General features: G+C 37.9%; 1 protein-coding gene across 12 annotated transcripts in view; it reads right to left on the bottom strand.

Annotated features, from left to right (window-relative positions):
• Positions 1-2,073: 2,073 nt before the first annotated feature.
• The window catches only part of RHOBTB1 (Rho related BTB domain containing 1), a 50,779-nt gene continuing 34,297 nt past the window's right edge, over positions 2,074-18,555 (bottom strand). For all 12 annotated transcript variants that reach the window (XM_046942838.1, XM_040702380.2, XM_040702379.2 and 9 more), the window contains 7 exons: positions 13,920-14,105; positions 11,280-12,247; positions 10,751-10,869; positions 8,137-8,287; positions 6,414-6,502; positions 4,867-4,972; positions 2,074-4,375 (listed from right to left, as the gene is read on the bottom strand). In XM_046942838.1, the coding sequence (XP_046798794.1) occupies positions 4,206-4,375; positions 4,867-4,972; positions 6,414-6,502; positions 8,137-8,287; positions 10,751-10,869; positions 11,280-12,247; positions 13,920-14,105 (1,789 nt within the window). In that variant the 3' untranslated portion in view covers positions 2,074-4,205. The remainder of the gene's footprint in view (positions 4,376-4,866; positions 4,973-6,413; positions 6,503-8,136; positions 8,288-10,750; positions 10,870-11,279; positions 12,248-13,919; positions 14,106-18,555) is intronic.

The raw sequence follows: 18,555 nt of genomic DNA, 5'->3' as shown, positions 1-18,555 counted from the left end.
CTAGCTGACAATGAGTTACCTTGTTGCAGAGCCTGCAGGATGGGGATTATTGCTGCTAACACACTTTCATCCTGCATGCAGTACACAGGGCAAATTTCCGTTAGCAGATTTCAAACAAAGACAGGTGATAATGTGTAAATTCATTAGGTGGTAATTCAGAGCCCAGAGTGTGCTTGTAGGATAGCTCATTGATTTCAACAGGAATTTTGCCTGCAGGAGAAGTAGACACATGCAAATACTGTTATCATTTTAATATCCCAAAAATCTAAGGGGATTCAGGAGTGGCAAGTAGCCACCTTAAGGTATCTCTGCATAGTACGTGCCTTGGACTCCAAATAAGAACAAATAAATGCTGGCTTATCTGATGACAGAAGACTGATCTGGGTTTTAAAAAAAGGACAATATAGACAAAAACTGTGGCTTAATCTGACAAGGTCAGCAAACCTCTCTATCAAACTGCAATCCTTCTCAGTGTGTAAGAACTGAAATATTTCTCCATTTCCTCGAGTTTAGATACCAAAATTAGTCCTGTTTAGTACAGGAGATGAAAGACTTGGCCCTCAGAGCAGGATTACCAAGATGCCCAAGACAGACTCTGAGTGCTTGTTATGGGGACATGGGGAAAGCCCTATACTTTACAAATTAAACGCTTCAAGGTATACATTGCTCTGTGTTTGATGGATATCTGTAGATAAGTTGATGTAGAATTAGGACAATAAACTACAGTGCTGCTCTTCTCTTAATTCCTCTGGCACCACCACCATGCTTTCAGTGTTCAGAAGTTATGTCCAGATTCACCTCTTCTATAAGGTAATCCTTTTCAATGTACCCATGTATTCAGTGCTTTCCTTTGCACCCTTTGAGACCTTATCTGACTAAAAGACAAGGACAGCTACATCTCCAGAAAATGAAATTAGTGAGTGATGATACTTCAGCTGCAAATCTTTTATTACTCACAGAATGCCTTATTTCTGGATCCTGGTGTGCTGTATGCAGGTGGGAAGCTGCAAACACTGGCTCTTGTGATACAAGTACTCTAGGCCAGACCTTACTTGCTTGCAGAAGTTCTTGCTGTCTTAGAAAAACAAACAGAAGAATGCTGTCTCTAAGAAATAAGCTGAGTCTCCCCAGAAACAAAAGCTATGCAACTTTCTCCAAATTTCTCTATATAAATATGTATTTTTACGTATACATTTAAGAATATATATGTGTGTGTATATACACAGAACAGGCCTGAAAAGCAACAATTCTGATTTGATCCTTCCATGCTACTGGTTTAATCAGCATTTCATACTTTTTGTCACTGCTTTTTGTGTTGAGATCATTACCTTTTCTAATTGTAAATTAAAAAGAAAAAAAATTACTTCCAAAAGTATCAAATTAACAATCTTATAAATGAGCACTTCAGAAAAAATGTACACAGTGTGCTGAATGAGTTTACTTTTCCAATGTCATTTGTATTGCCTAAAAGCTTTAAGAAAAAATCATAAACGCTGTACTTTTCATTATGTCTTACGACAGTCTTCTAGAAAAGCACCATCTCTCTAACTAGTATCAATCTTATTATCTGTATTTGGGGACACAGTTGCTGAGAGGCCAGTAACAGCTAATTAGGGACTCCGTACAATGGCTGACAACCTCAGTAGTGAGAAAGCAGGAAGAGCAATGTCTGTAGAAAACTTAAGGCATATTGGAAACCTTACGGATTTCCTGCTGTTTACCTGCAACTTTTTTCCCCATGTCTGTCTTGACTGATTAGTTTCATGTCCCTTGGGTAATAACATGGTAATTAAATAGTAGACACCACATGGAAAAGTGGCAGGAGGCTTTTTGTTATCCTGTTGAACAGTAAGTGACAAGCACCAACCTTCCCACATCCCTAACACATACAAACACTAGAGGACTTCCCTGTCACATTCCAAACCATAAATCTGAATATGCCATACTAATACCATACTAATACTCAGCAAATATCACTGAATGATACCACAGCCAAATGCTTATAAGCAGCTCCGAAAAGCATGACAAACTTTTTAGGAATTTAGAAAGCTTTTTAAAAAAGCTGAGAGACCATTTGTAACTAAACAGTTTTATTGACTTTTTTGCAAAATAAAAAACACAAAGTAACCACGAAGATTAAAGGCCATAGACAGCATTAACCAAATGAACCAGCCACTTGGTTATAGTAGCTGATAACTAGCACAACTGGATTTTATTGCATATACCTCAGGTTCACTTATATATCCATTAGTTTGGCAAGATTACAATCATACAGTAGCTTTGGTTGTGTAAAACCTAGTAGTAGTACTTCAAAATGGCTAATGTTTTATGACAACAGATACTTATCTCATCTTTACCTTGACACATCTTTTCTCATTCTTTCTTCTCTACAATTTCCGTCATCACTGACCAAGAATTAAGGAGACTGTGTTTGCAACTATCATTTATAGCCCTTCTTTATCACCGTGTGGTGATGAATCTTTTATAGGGATAGGAATCTGTCGCTTGCTTGCCTTGTAAAAGTCTGTAGAGCAGCATCTCTTTCCCTGCTAGGCAGCTTCTACCACCCTGCGGTAGCATCTGCCCAGAATTATTCCAGTTGGAACCTAAATAGGTAGAGGTGTGTATGGCTTTCGGTCCAAAGCCTTTCCTGACCTACAGCATGGGGGCGTGACTGTACTGCCTTACCTGCGAATACACAAAATAAAAACATAAGCAGCTTTTCACACTGGTATGCTGAGACGCCAGCACAAAAAATATTAACAAACGTAATATACAATACCTAACTTAGTTACAGAATTGCGCCTGAGACACTGTGCAGGGTTGCACGTGTATGTTCTACAATCTATATATTTTACTTTTGGTCTTTTAAAAATGCTTCATTCTTTCATAATCTAGTATAACATTGCAGCTTTAGAGCAATGGTTGATAAAAAGTCATAAACACACAGCGTATCTGAAAACACTGGAGGCTTTTTTTTTTTCCCCTCACAATGTTTTTGAGGAATTCCTTTCTTTTAGCCTCCGTTTTGCCCCCAGCTTTCTGAGAATATCTATTTCCAGAGGAAATACATGACCTACTTTAAAAAAAAAAGCCCTAACGTTTTGAGTTCTACCTGGGAGAAAGCTACAAAACAATTTGGATTAAACTGAAGTGATAGTGTGTGAAGATCATTCTTTACTTACAAAAGGCTATAATACTAGATAACTTAGTTGTTTTTGCAGCCCTTTCATTTGCTTGCACCGAAGTAAAATGGAATTCGGCATGAGGAATGGCTGCATGGTTAAGATCACATCGAACAAGGTAACTGCCGTGCAGTACTTCAAATGCAAGCAGTATAACTGCTTTCTGTATTCAGATCCGTACTTAGAAAGATATAAATTAATAAGCCCTTCTAAATGGTTTTAGAAATATCCTCTTTGATCTAGACACTTAAAACCTCTGAATGCTTAGAATCACTAGATTTCACATGGCTCACATAGTCATAATTATTTGCACTCATAGGGCAAATATTAGAAATACATTTGCCTGCAGTTGAACAGGTAATTATATTGCCTATTATTCAGCTGAGCAGAGATCAAGCACTCCATATCTTGCAGTTATTGGATCTTATTCTAACTTTTTACTTTAGAAAGGAGAAATACCCATCTAATTATGTTACCAAATGCACGGTACTTAGTTTAAAAAAATAACAAAACCAACATTTATACTAGGCAGCTTGATTATTTTTTTTTTCCTAAGGTGACTTTTTATGATACTCTAAAAGCTGCTTCTTATGACTGAGGATTGTCTATTTCACTGTACTCGCATAGTAAAAATAGTTAAAATCTAATACAAAGCTGCTACGTGGTTTTGTGGTCTGTAAAATAAAATGATAATCCAGAATTCTATCTGAACAAAATACACTAGACAGTATAAAAATATTTCCCAATTGGAGATTGAAACATTAATGCTCTATCATTATAATTTTTATATAAAAAGAAATGTAATAATGGTAGACATTTATCTTCTTACTAACCAAAAATATACATATGACTTTGAGGAGCTGTTCCAGGCTCACTTTCAGTGGGCTTGTGCTTTTGACCCTAGCAGTAATAAATGCACAGACGTGGAACAAAGTTTCCTGAAAACTCGTACTGCATCTTATTTCTAACAATAAGACTAACTTCTGACACTGGCTATGAATTTCCAGTTACGTGTTTTGTTCAGGCAACTACAGCAGAGGAATTCCAGAAGCACCACTTCCGCCTTGAATGGTGTTTATTCAGTGCAAAATCTTCCTTTTCTCTTTCTTTCTTAACTCGCTGGTAGTGATCTTCTTCTTTTAAATACCACACAGGTGGCCAGCGATGCCTCTCAAAATATTCTTGATTATCTGATTAAAAAGAAACAAAGCCCAAACCAGGCAATAAATTACACAAATCCCAGAAATGCCTTGATTGTTGGCAGAAAGCTATGCAGCTAATCATTTATCCAGTCTCTGTTAGCTCACTTATCAGAAATTCCCCTAGTTTCGTGATATGCATTACTTACAGGGTGAAAAGAGTTTGAAAGCAGCCAAATCAGAATTCTCAGACCACCAAAGAAGTGTAAAAATGCAAGAACTTTACAGAGCCTATATTTAATTGTGAAGCCTGTAAATAGCTCTGTTCCTTTTAGCATCTCTGAAATAGGTAAAGAACATCATGTTTGCCTAGGAATCAGGCTAATGACTATGACCCTTCTTTATAGATTAGAAGAATGTATAAATGCTACATGGAATTGTGCAGAGGTTCGGTCTCACAACTGAGCTATCTTTGTGTTGAATGGGCTAGAAGGGGAGAAAGAAGGAGAGGCCTCATGAAAACTGAGAAGTGTTGCCCATACCTGAAGATTTAGCTTTGATCTCCTTGCGGAATTTGGAGCAAACGCTGTTGTAATTGGTGCAGATGTAGTGCAAACACCAAGCTGCCAGCTGGTTAGCGTTGTGAAACTGTAAAGAAAAATATGAAGCTTATTCAGTTTCCTCAGGTTATTATTCATTCTCCAGTCCCAACTAAGAACCAAAGCTAGTGTGATTCCCCAGTGAGTTGTTCCTGGCAGCATTCTCACAAGCTTACAGGGAAGCTTTTGAGGCTGCATTCCCCTCTGGATGTTCTAGCCCTTGTCATGCTTTTCTGCTGGAACAAATGGTGGCCCAAAAGGCTTATAAATAGGGGCTTAGTACACGCAGCATCTCACAAACTGCATTTGGTTCCCCTGAACCTGAGACTTGCTGGACCTGACTTTTCCGTCATGTTTGTACCAATGAGTTATTACAAAGACTGCTCTGAAGTAACTTTCCATAAACTTAGCTTCACTGAGAGAATTCAAGCATCAATGAAAGCTCAAAACAGCACCTAGTAAAAGCTTCCTACAGTCATAAGGAAGAAACATCTACAGTGCAAATCAAGCTTCATTGCATGTGTTTCAGTTTTGGCATTGTCTACTATGATTTCAGGTTATGAACACATTGCAGCTGCATGTACAGGGCAGTGAGGATATCCCAACAATAGTTAAACTTCCTATTTCTGTTTTCAAGCAAGGAAAAAAAAACCCACACCCTTCATAAAATAAAGTGAAGGAAGCTGCATTTTCTTGAAAGGGGTTCAGTCTTGGTTTTGCATCCATATTAAAGGGTGTTGCCAGAAAGGCATTTGAAAGCGGCTGCAGAAATCCTGCATGGTGGCCATCTTCTGCTGTATTTCAGTGCATCTTAAATTCCAGACTTCAAAACAAGCTGGAGACAGACTCATCAGTAGTGTGAAATCAAGAATAATTATTTTTTTTTTTTTTTTAGCTTATTCTACTGTATCTCAGAGACTGCTATAGCATTCCTTTTGGAAAACAGAGGCGTGCAATTTAACTGTGAGTTGGGGGCTCTCTGTTTTCATGGTTTCTGGGACTCAGCAAACATTGAAATGTGTCTGAACCACAAGAAGTAATATTTGTACATGCTCTGAACTATCAGAGGACTGGCTGTGAGTAGCTAGTCTAAGCATTAAGTTTAAAAATAAAAACTTTTGCTGCTACACTACAGGTCTAAACATCTACTGGAACTAAACAGAGAGGAACCCAAGAACCACTTACCATTGCTAATCTAAACTGCTCCATGACATTACAACACAGCCATGAAAATGAAGAGCTTGGAAGCTCAATGATAAAGAAAAATTAAAACTTGTATTTGAGACAAAACTACCTCCAGTTTACTTTCATAGATATTTCATCTCCAAACTAACGTAAAAACCTTCTTTACAACAGAAAATAAGACTCCATTTTATTGTCATTTGCTCTCAGAACTTTGAGTTTCTTAAGTGTAATGGTCAGAACAAAGAAAGAGCTAAAACAAGTGCTACAGTTGGCAAGATTATCTTTAAAGAACAGCGTGCACTAACCTGAGCCAATTCTAAACAGGAGAGTACATCCCCATCTATTGCAATGCCGCTCATGGAGGCTTTGGTCAGCTCTTGTACTGCATGCTGCTCTGTTACAGAAGAAAATTCATTACTCACATGGGAAACAGTCACATCTCAAGGTCAGATCATCCACCAGTAACAAAAATCCAAGAAGCCACGTTCTTCTTCCTTCCAGTGTTAACTCTAGCACTGTGTAAGTGGCACATTCACTTAGGTAGCCTGAGCAACTTCAAATCTGGGCAAAGTCAAATTCTGGCCTTCGCAGTTATGGCTGGAAATTCTGTGTCACCGGTACAAACTCTCTTGCTACAGTAAAGGACAGTCCATACCAGTATTTGCCTCTTTGCCTCAACTGAAATAATTCATTTCTGTTTTCACATACAATTGTTATCTCTTCCTTACAGAAAATGAGCCTGCAACTATTAATCACTTGTAGAAGTACAAATTTCAGCAGCCACCCGTCTCCTTCTGGCAGAATGGATAGGTGCAAACTTCAATGTAAATTAGAAAAATACATCCGCTGTCTTTTTTGGGTAGTACAAAAACAATAGCCAAGCTTTTGGTAGCAGCATACTGGCACAGATATATTAATGAGTTTACTGACAGCACTAATAAAGAAAAATTCACTTCAGGTCCTCTCAGATTAGTTGTTTCTATGGAACTAAATGTGGGCTCACCTTCAAAAGTTACCTCAGGAGATTCTCCTTAACCCTCTCCTAGAAGCATAAACATTTTAGAGGCTGGAGTGTTTGCTGTGACGTGTGAGTTGATTTGGCCCTTCTGGGTTAAGCTGCTGGCAAAAGCCTTTGGGCTCAAAATTATTTCAACAAGAATTGAATAGAATGAAATATTCTTAACAGTAAATATATGCTTATGCTTCAACTAATTATAAAAATTATCAGCAATAAAGACTTGGTCTGTCACAACCAATGAAGACAAGATATGCATTCCTGATGCACAACTGCAGGAGAGCTGGGATTTGATACGTGGTTAGAATTTGCGCATTTTTTTTTTTCCTATTAATACATGTAACCTTTGCTTCAAGTGTCTCTCTGACAGCTCTGGCCTTGGCTTCATAATAATGTCAAGTTACACACAAAGAAAAATACATCCCAGAGGTCTGGGGTACATGAATAGATTTAATTTTAAAACCAGAATAGTAACCTATTCTGTCATTTTTCTCTAAGTATATGGTAGATGAGTTTCTTAGTGAAACGAAGGTTGAATACCCGTGTATACACCAAAACATCCAACTCCCACCTGGGCAGTGAAAAGAGATACAGAATTTCTAAAAAACTCAGTAACATCTTGATTTTTGAATTGGTTCAGTTACCCTCTTTGAACAGAAATGTATAATGGAGCACATCATCTATTACACAACAAGAAGTTCAGGGTCCATCCTGTTCTCAGGTAAATTATTAACTACAGAATGAATACTATAAACCATAGACATCGCATCAAGGCTAAAGAGAAGGTTTACTCTTCCCGTTTTTAAAGCACAAAATGCTTCAGTGAGCTGGCTTTGCACAAAACTAAAAAGGGCTAGAGGAAGACAAATACATTTTCATAAGAGAAAACATGAAGTTGTACTATAATTTTCCTTTCATGGAAAAAGAATATTTTCCTGCGTGTTCCAAAATCATTAAGACATGTTTAAGCTGTTGCAGAAGACACTGCATTGGACATGGTCACAAGTCCTTACCTGCCAGAGCAACCAGGTGAGGAAGGCAAAACCTATTTGCCAATGCAATTAACTCAAGTATGTCCAGTTCTTGAGTGGAGGATAATTGCTTGGTGTACAAGTAATCTAAAACAGCTTGCATTGAAGTCTTGTTTATGTTGGGCAGAACTACCTGGAAAAGACGTGAAAAAAAAAAAAAACAAACTCCAGTAATTGAGGATTTCTCATATAAGGGTCATACATCAGTCTTGCCACTTCAGTGGACTGTCCCTTTTTCTCAAGTCATCTTAGAAATATAAGGAAAATATTTTCCAAAAATAGAATTTGCCATTAAAGTTTAATAAGGTGCCAACGGGCAAGTTTACCTCCAGAGTCAGACCTTTTTGTCAGTTTAAATACAGACAATTCTACCAATTTACTGGAATTGGCTCCACATCAAACAGTGAATCTGAGCAATGCTTTCTAGCCTGCAAATGTACAGCTGTGTTAGAAACATAAAATCTACTGAGCACTTCCCATGCCAAACCTCCCTCGATAGATTTCTTAAGGAATGCAATCTATCTGCTACTGGCAAGGGATATTCTGGGGAATCTGAGAATAACAGAAACCAAAGGATAAGAAAGCAAGCAATCAACCAACCAACAAAAAAAGGCACAACCCCCAAACAAGAAAAAAACAAACAAACCACACACACACACAAACAAACAAACAAAAAAACCCCAAACCTTCTCAGTTTGTTTTGAAAGAACCAAATTATCCAAGTAAATGACAGTTAGGAAAGGACTGAGAACTGAAGAAACGAGGCAAAGAAAATGCAACCCTTTTCTGCCATGCATGTAAATCAGCCAACTACTGTGCAGTGAAACTCCTAAACTGAGACAAAAGCTATTCATTTTTTCACCAGCACAACCCTAAATCCTTGTCACCACTGGACTGCCTTAAAAGAAGAGGAAGAAGAATTAGCAAATTTCACTGTAACCTATCATTGCAGCACCTCAACTGCAGTTTGCATACGTGGTCTTTCTCCCGCAGTAAAACTGATTCCTGTGGGTCTCTTGGTTGCAATAGTCAACACCTAAGCTAGTTGATCGCTTTAACCAGCAGTGTGTAATTTACATCTACACAATTCAATAGATGCTGGCACTGAAGAATGCACTGTGGTATTCTGAAACTCTTTTGGCAAAAATATAGAATGGCACAGTAGAAAATAATGATAAAAATATGATGAGGAATTAAACATAAGTTAATCTGACTGCTTGAAAGCAGTCAGTACCTAATTCCTGCTAGAACTGAATTAATCATTGTCATGTAGGTAACAGTTAACTTTGGGGGCTTGGAAATTTTTCAGTCAGCTGGATGGGTGGGATTCAAACTCACATTTGTTAGAGCTAAAGCATACTCTTATGCATATCAGATGCTCTGGGAAATGTTCAGTTCTCCAAGTAAGAGCTAATTTTAAAACTCATTTATTATTAATACATTTTGTTAATGCAGAGAACAGTATATTCAGTGAATGAATTTATAGAATACTGTGCCTCAAGTGCAGAAAAATGAGTAAAAAGTAGGTAATTTTGTTTTTGTAAACCAGTTGGAGAAGAAAATTAAATTCATATCTACATGTAGTTAAAAACTTCCAAATCCATTACTGAACACTTGAAGCTCTACAAAGTGGAAGCTAAATACTTTAAATTGGAAAGATGAGCTAAAACTTCAATTTATCATTAAAAATAGGTGGTAGAAAATAAATGTGTATCCTTCATTGCCAAATGTTGCTCACTACAATCTAACTATGTTGCTTTGTTTTCTTTTTAAATGAACTACTAGCTCAGCATGCCTCCAGGCAAGGAATTGTTTACAGCTGTATTAGAAAAAACAAGAAAAATTTAAGTAGAACACAACCTTCCAGAATATTAACTACAAAATACCTGAACTCTTTGTAAGAGTTTCTTGATAGAATGGTCCAAGAAAATTAAAAGAACCAACAAAACCCCAAATCAAATTCTAGGTACAGTGAGACACATGGAAAAAAATGCTAGCAGAACGTTTAGGATTCAAAAAGTAGACCATGAATACATCTGAAAATACACAGTTTCTAGTAAAAATCTTAATTCACAGCTTTGAGATCTTTTGTACTCTACAGGTGTTTTACTGAAGAGAATAAAACAACGCAGTAGAGAATTAGAGTTTAGCTTCCTTCCAAAGTACTGTGAAGCCAGCTCTCATTTCTACTTTAATACTCTACATTTTAAAATATTTTTTCCTTTAATATCAATGTCTCCTGCCCCAAGTATTCTTTGAAATGTTTCTATTTGAATAAATACATATTCACACATCTTTAAAATTTATTTCAAATAAATTAAACATTCATATTTAATTTTTTCAATATTAAGCATTTTAAATAGGATTTTAGGTTTTAAGCACATGCTCCAGCATTTTGAGGAAGTCTCATGCCTCACAGAAAATATGTTATCCTCATAGGCATTATAATTTAATGCCTTAAAGAGAAAAGCATCCCTTATTTTCATGGGAAAAATAAAGAATCATTCCAGGGATTATTGTAACTATTCAAGTAGCTACAGAATGATGCTTCCGTTGCCCAATATCCATCAAATACTATTAAAAAGTGGACAAATACCTCACTGTTCAAGCTTTCAATAAATGATCCTCCAAACATTGCAGACATCCATTCACAGCTACAGATCAGTAGTGGCTTGTGGGCATTTATGGTTCCATCATCCAATTTAAATGTCACATCTGCCATAGGAACAAAGAAACAGGCGTACTGCAAGTCTGTGTTTAAAGTGAAAGTGCCTCAAGAATGCACATATCAATTACACATTATTAACCGAGGACTTCTCTCCCTCCTCCAAGACAACCCTGCGGTTTTAAACAGTTAAGTAAAAATGAAACCTTAAAGCCTCACTTAAAAGGGAGATACTGGGTGTTCAACACTTGGGAAAATTCAGCCGCATATTTAAAAGCTTCTGTATAGATCTGAAGAAGTTAAACTGCAGAATCCCAAGCTGACAAAGCTGGCCGTGAATAACACTAACTTTGTTCTCGTCTCTCCTCTCAGAACAATGTAAGCTCTTGAAGTCTGTGAAGAGATGGTAACATGAGTAAGCGAATTAATACTTTGCCTGTTAACGTGTGTATTTACTCACCAGAGAACGTCCCTTTGCAAAGGCACTCTTTTATCCGATTAGCTTTCCTGACATGAAATGCTTTAGTAATCTCTTGATTCATGAAGGCTTCTTTATTCATAATATTCTCCACCATCATTCGCAAATCAAATACTTCCAAGATCTCAGCAATCTGAGCCAGTCTTGTGAGATCTTTTTCATTTTCATCCAGTTGCCCTGTGTATAAAAACTGCAGAACAGTTTTAAAAGGTCCGGCCTGCACAGAGGAATCCATTTTTACCACAGTTACAGGACACAACCTATTTGAGACAGGATTCACTTGCATTTCCTTATGCACGCTAACAAACCCCTTCCCCCAGGATGACAGAGATCTTGCTGCTGAAATTGTTTCAGCAGGTTCGGGTTTGAGCATGTTCAAAGAGTCAGTACTTTCTGATGCAGGAATTTTAACATCAGCAGATTTCAAGGATATCTCATCACTGTCATAATTTGTCTCAAGGTGACTTGTCAGAACATCTTTACTTGTATTCTCTTTATTGCACTGTGTTTCACCCAAGTCTGAACTTTCCTCACATTCCATTAAGAAAAGGTCATAAAACTTCGAAGAGGAGGTAGCTAGGTAAATTTTGTGAGCAAAGATGCAGTCCTGCTCCTGGAGAACAAACATCACATCTGCACACAGAGGGCTGTCCAGTAAATAGCCAGCTTCGTTCACACTTGGTACAGGACATTCAGGAATTTTGATAACTGGAGGAGGGGCTTTTGGAGGTAGGAATGGAGCCTGAAGCAAAGGTTTTTGGACCTTCTTCAAATGAGATTTCCAGAACTGCAGATGTCTTCTGGAGATCAGCGCAGCTCTAATTGCATTGTCAAACACATCTTTAATTCCAAATTGGTCAAATACACTGGTTTCATAATACGGTATCCCAAGCTCCTTGGCAACCTCTCTGCCTTTTTCAGGTGGCAAAATGTCTCCTCTTTTTATCGGCCTAGGGTTAAACAAAAACAGACCTCCTCACACTATGATCACAACAGAGTTACTCCAGAAAGCACAGATTTTTTCAAAACATCACAACACCAATTGTGAGACAAATATAATCCAAACAAATACATAGCATAAAATTAAGTGCACAAAAACCTTTGGAAATCTACAACCACTATACCAGAGAATTTTACAATAACACGTAATTCTGCTCAAGTTCGGTGATGTCTTTACAAGTAACTATGCTACTAAAAATATAAACAAAATCATTTTCACAAAATGGAGCAAGTTCTCTCTCTATTGATCAGAAATTTCAGTAGGAAGAGCTGAAAGGATTTTTGAGAACTCTCACTGTTTAAGTAAAATCTCCCTAAATCCTCTTCTACTCAGCTGTTCAACCAGTATCTCTCTTTGTATTCATGCTTCAAGCTCAATGGGAAACTCTCAGACAGAGAAAATGACAGAGAAATGCCTCAAATACAGCTAAAAACAAAAGAAGAAATATTTCTTGGGCTTATGCTTAGGCATAGCAGCCTATGGCAAAATTGTAACAGAATAAACACACCGAGAGATAGGCCCTCTTTTGGCTGCAGAAGCATTCTGTAGGATCTCATAAATGTCCAGAGCAGCTTTAGTACACAGTACTGGTAAGCAAATCAGAAAAAAATCCGGGCTGGGATCCAGCTTCCCAACAAAAAAAATCCAGAAGATATGACCTCAACACTGCATGCCATATTGGACAGACGTAACGTGGCACACATGTAACATGTTCCAGTCAGTTCAGGTGGTGAAGTCTGTGCTAAACATGCAGAGTCCTAATTCATACTTCATTAATAGCGAAATCATAAAGAAGATTAAAATAATTCTGAGTTTTGAGAAATAATTCCTTTTAAAGAGTCCACAAGAAAACCCAGCTCATCCACACAAAAAGGAAATCTTTTAAAAAAAAACAAACCTAGAAAATCTTACTGCAAGACAAGAATTTGAATGTAAGGTAAAGTTGTATAAGAGCCCATGTAATATTAATTCAGCCCTTTTATGGTAACAGGTTACAATAAGTGCTTTAACCATATTCTCACAGATACTATTCATGAGTCTGGTATCACTCAAATTCTTATAAAGTGGGGAAACTAGAAGGAACATGTGAATGTTGTTGTTTTTCTTTTGAATCTGGGAAAAACAAAGCTTCTATACAAGAACTCCTAACTCTCTCAATCTTCAGTTTAATTTGGTGCACTTATTTTATGGCATGATCTAGGATTACATTTAGAAAAGAAAAACACATTGAAAATTAAGGTACATGAATAGAATCTATCTGTTTAAAACAGTATCTGACAGGAAAGACAGGATAGGACATGACACATATTTGGATGGAGAAAGATATATGAAAACTCCCAGTAATCATTATCATCTACATTATAGTAGTGTCTAGGAACTCACGCAAGTTTGGATGTCCAATGAGCAAAAATATTGTTGGAAACATACAATAACTGTGTGTGTTAAAGAAGTAATGAGCCAAAACAACAGAATTATGGAGAAGCAAGCACAAAAATTGTAATTTTACCAAAAAAGGGGGGGGGGGGGGGGGAGGGGGAGAGAATGTCATGCTCTGTTTTTACTCTTTGGAAGTTATTATATTTGATTTACATTTTGAATTACTATTCTTGTTCAAACTTTACCTTGCCAAGGGCCGTCTGGCTCTGTTAACAGCCTCAAGATCTGCATAGCGGAGATCTAGTTGGCAGCCCACCAGAATGACAGGTGTGCGAGGACAGAAGTGCTTGATTTCTTGATACCACATCGTTTTCACATGATTCAGGGAATTAGGATTAGCAATTGAAAAGCAGAGAACAACTACATCAGACCTAGAAAGGGAACATGAAGATACCAATTAAAACCCAACAAGCACACTTTCCACTGCAACTTCACACCTATTTTCATCACTCCTGCTCCAAGCTATTCCACTCTATGTTTTGAAAAACACACTGACTCCCAGTAAAAGAATACATGTTGTTCATGCACAGGTTTTATAGAAGCTATGCATTTAATCACAAAAGCACGGGAGCACAAAGCCACATACTTAGGAAGCACTGCCCCTCTATGATGATCTCTGCATGTATAATCAGAGCGCTAAGAAGAGAGGCAGAACTTGCCACTTCCTACTTTTACACTGCAGTTGTCCACATTGCTTGCAACTGCTGACTGGCTACCTGAAAATTCAAAGATTACTGGTGCTAAGGAATTAGAAAGGAGTTACATAGAACTCCAAAAAAGCCACACCTGCCGACAGACCTCTTCTGAGCTTGTCACAGAGGAATACCTTTACTGCATTCTTTTAGATAATGAGGCTGTATCCTCTGTCATGCACTTTGTACAGCAGTGCTTCCAACATCTTTAATAAATAACCTGTTAAAAGGATTAATTACCACAGAATTTACAGCAATGATCACTTCTACAAGCAAAAATGAGTATTATAAAAATACGGGCGATACAGCACAGAACAAGACAGTATCTGAAATCAGTGCAAGCACAAAAATGTTTGAGAGCTTTTATGAATTTTAAGAAAAGACAAAACATTTCAGTAAATAAAACTGCTTTCTAAGGCACAAGTGCGAGGATTAAAGTTGGGAGTTCAGCCACACCAAACCACTTGCCAGACCTAGCACCCTAATGGCAAGAAACGCTTGAGTACTTGTCTCAGAGCATTCCTATCCTGGGGCAATTCCTTTATTTCTAAACTAGAATGGGATTTATAAAGCAGTTTTCATGCTCCCGGGTCTCTCATGAAAGAAAAGCAAGAGCAAAAAAAATTAAAATAATACAAGCAATGTTGAATTGAAACTCTAAGAAAAGATTGGGGGGGACATGTGGGGTGGTAGAGGGAACGTATTAATACAGAGCTGACAGCAGAATAACCTCAGCAATACTACGTCTACATCACTTCTGTTACCCTTTAATTTAGCACAATATGTTGTGTCTGTAGTTTGCATAATAGATACAGAAGGAACAATGAATCTTAGCATTTGCCTTCTAAATAATGAAATACCTCTTCAGTACTGCTGCTTTCTACATTACACTGAGGGCACAGACATACCCAGCGGGACTGCTTCTAAAAATAGTTGCAACAACACAGGTACTGCTGCGAGCAGAACTTTCATGCAGGAGAAATGCACCAGCTCCAGATTTGTACCTTACATAAACTACAACACATCTGTCACATTTAGAGAGAAGCCCTTTTCAAATTGGAATGTTATCTGCTAAATAGAGAGAGGTAAGTAGCTAAAACATGGGTCTTCTATGTAACTGAAGCAAGTACCAATCAAATTTAAACTTGCTCTATTCAAGGTCACATAAGAATGAAACCTAGACTCCAGCAGAAATTCTCTTAGATTCCAGGAAGGAGGAATCAGTGTATAGCTACAGTGAAAAATTTGTTAGACGCATTCTGATCTGCTCAATTGCTTAATTTAAGATGATCAGAACTGCCAGAGCAGGAAGCGTTGGCTGTCAGGCCAGCTCTAACTATAACTGAACAGTCTGTCTTGTGATTTTCAGAAATTGATACCTAAGCCAAGTAATTGCAGCCATGAGTACTCAACCCTCCTGACTCTACAAACCACAGGATACACATCTCTGCAAACCAGAAGTAAAGAGAACTCTGCAGGAGCTCCTAGGCAGGAGATGACAACAGCTGCCCCCAGTGCTTGGACTGCCCAGTGCTTGGACTGCCCAGTGCTGGGGTGGCCACAGCGCTGGGCTCCTGAGACAAGCCAGGGGCGACCTGTTTCCTCGGCCAGGACAGCCCCAGACCACTCAGCAGACCAGACCCAGTGCAGACCTGCGGCTGGGGAAATAATTCTTACTGCAAAGCATTCACATCTGATGCGTGCCCAGCTTGCTCTAAACATAGCTATGGACAAGTTATAGACAAGGAGACTTCTATGGACAAAGAAAGCGGGTCGTAAACATTTTGGAATGCACACATCTACAAACATAAGTATTACTTCAATGCATTCAGTGGTACACGTTTGAATGTGAATAAGAAGAACTTTTCACGAAAGCAACTACCCCTTTTAAACTTGAGAGAATGAAAAAAAAAAAAGCCTATGGAGAACCACATCTGTGGCAGGAATTAGTACATGGTGTGCTGCCCTCCTGGGAGCTCCTAGTGTCTGAGATACAAACTTTATCAGATGTAGAGACAGCAGTGCAAGTCACTGCAGAAAAGCAAGTACTTCAGCACAGAGACAAGATAGTTTTAAATTAGCAGCCTCATGGTTCAGCAGCAGTCAAGCTACAGGTAACTACTGCAACCATCTGAAGTTTCTCAGCAATTGCTACTATCAGAAACTCCCAAGGTGGAAGAGAAAAGGTGATATATTAGTCACGTGCCGAGCCTTTCCGAAGGAGCTGTTAGAAGCAGCAGATAATGCAGTGTTTTCTACATAAGGTTGCTTTCTGTAACGGAGCATTCAACTGGTTTGGGACTGTGATTTTCGAAGACTCATCTTGATTACGTGCTATGTATGTTCCTGAGCTGTGTAGCAAGGTGCACTGCAGATATACCTGCACATCACATTGCTGAGTCATCTCTCAGTGACAAACTACTACATAGTGTCATCTTTTAACTTCATTAAAGTTAAGTTTATAATAAGTTAATAAGTTATATATAATAAGTTTATAATCAGTTAACATCATTAACTAATACTTTCATTTTAGATAAAATTTCAAGGAAACAGCGATATTAAATGGCACCTCATAAATTTTATGGCAAGTGTGCTTAAAAGTTTATCATTTTGTAGTCTGAAACTAGTTATAAACTATGGTGATGGCTGCAGATACTCTGATGTGGATTTATAGCTTATTAAAGAAACAGGGTGCCTTCTGAAATGTACACGCCACATTACCTATGAAGAAGTTCCCTCTAGTTTGTAATTTACAATATACTGGGAAGAACTGCTGCATGCAAGAACTGCTGGTTACATTTATGGGGTATCGTTTCTCATACAATCATGGAATAACACTGTTTGGTTAGGAAAGGGGAAGAAATAAAGCTGAGGAATACAGAATGTGAAGAGGAGATGCATCTGATCCGGAAATAAATGCAAGGAGTAGGAAAGAAGGCAGGAGAAAGGCGGAACTGTATTCCTGTGCTATCTTCTTGTCTTACTAGAAGTCAAGTTAGAAGTATGCATTTATTTAAGAGAGCTTAATTGAGACTCGAGTCAAATCTGACAGAACCACTTTAAGGATAGGCAAATTATATTTTGTTTGACAAGAAGGCTGTTACACCTATTTATTCCAATGAAACTTTAAGAACAGACTAGTTTTTTTTTCCCCTATATCTACATATCAGCATTCTCTGAGAAGAAACAAGTTCAAAATAAGGGAGTTATTTTTATATCTTAGAATTTTAAATAGCAAGCTATATTGCAGAGGTTCATTCAAACTGCTAGAATCTTCTGACTTCACCCTAACAGCTAATCTTTACAGGTTGATTTATCAAGAAAATGTTTTGCTTTTGCTCCTTCTGCCCTCATTTTTTCCCCTACACATCCCATAATTTTCCCCTGGAGTTCCTCAGAGGACCGTGCCACAGCTAAACGATTTGAGACAGAATTGGACACTGCATAGACTTTCAGCCACACGAATGAAAAGATTGTAGGACAGCCTGAGTGCACACATCAGCTTCTGCAAACACAGTAGATTCAGGCTGTAGAAGACTAAGAACTAAATCCAGAATCTCATTTATGGCACAACAAAATCCTGCTGTATCTCCACATCAACCCAGATAAACTCTGAAGAGAGAGATTCACTCAATTATACAACATTTTGTCATACATGCATCTCACAGAGCTGCAATAAATAAATAAATAAATAAAAATTATGCAGACAGATATAAGCAAGACTGATAATATGTTTTCAGTGGAAACCAGTTTTTAGTAAATGCAGTTGCAGCCATCACATGAAATGAGAAGAAATTCATTAAGTGACTCATAAGCATAACAAAATGACCTGAAAAAACAGGACTTATGTGCACACACTCAAAACAGATGAGACAATAGGAAAGCAAAAATGCAGGAGGTGCCTAGCATGTGAAGAACTGAAGGTATCCAGGTAAGGCAGGGCAAGACCATGCAATGCCCTGGACGTGAGCAGGAGAATCGATTAGTTCTATACTTTACCGACAGCAGTGAAGCTTCTTAAGTAGTGGTGTAAGGGGCGAAACTGTCAAAATGCCCTGAAATATATTTAGATTTTGTGATGAGTAGCGTGCAGATCTATTGCTGAATTTCTGGAACATCATTTTTAGTC

Source organism: Gallus gallus, chromosome 6, assembly GCF_016699485.2.
Source record: "Gallus gallus isolate bGalGal1 chromosome 6, bGalGal1.mat.broiler.GRCg7b, whole genome shotgun sequence".
Taxonomy (NCBI): Eukaryota; Metazoa; Chordata; class Aves; order Galliformes; family Phasianidae; genus Gallus; species Gallus gallus.
Note: the sequence above shows the minus strand (reverse complement) of the source record. Positions and strands in the feature narration are given on the sequence as shown.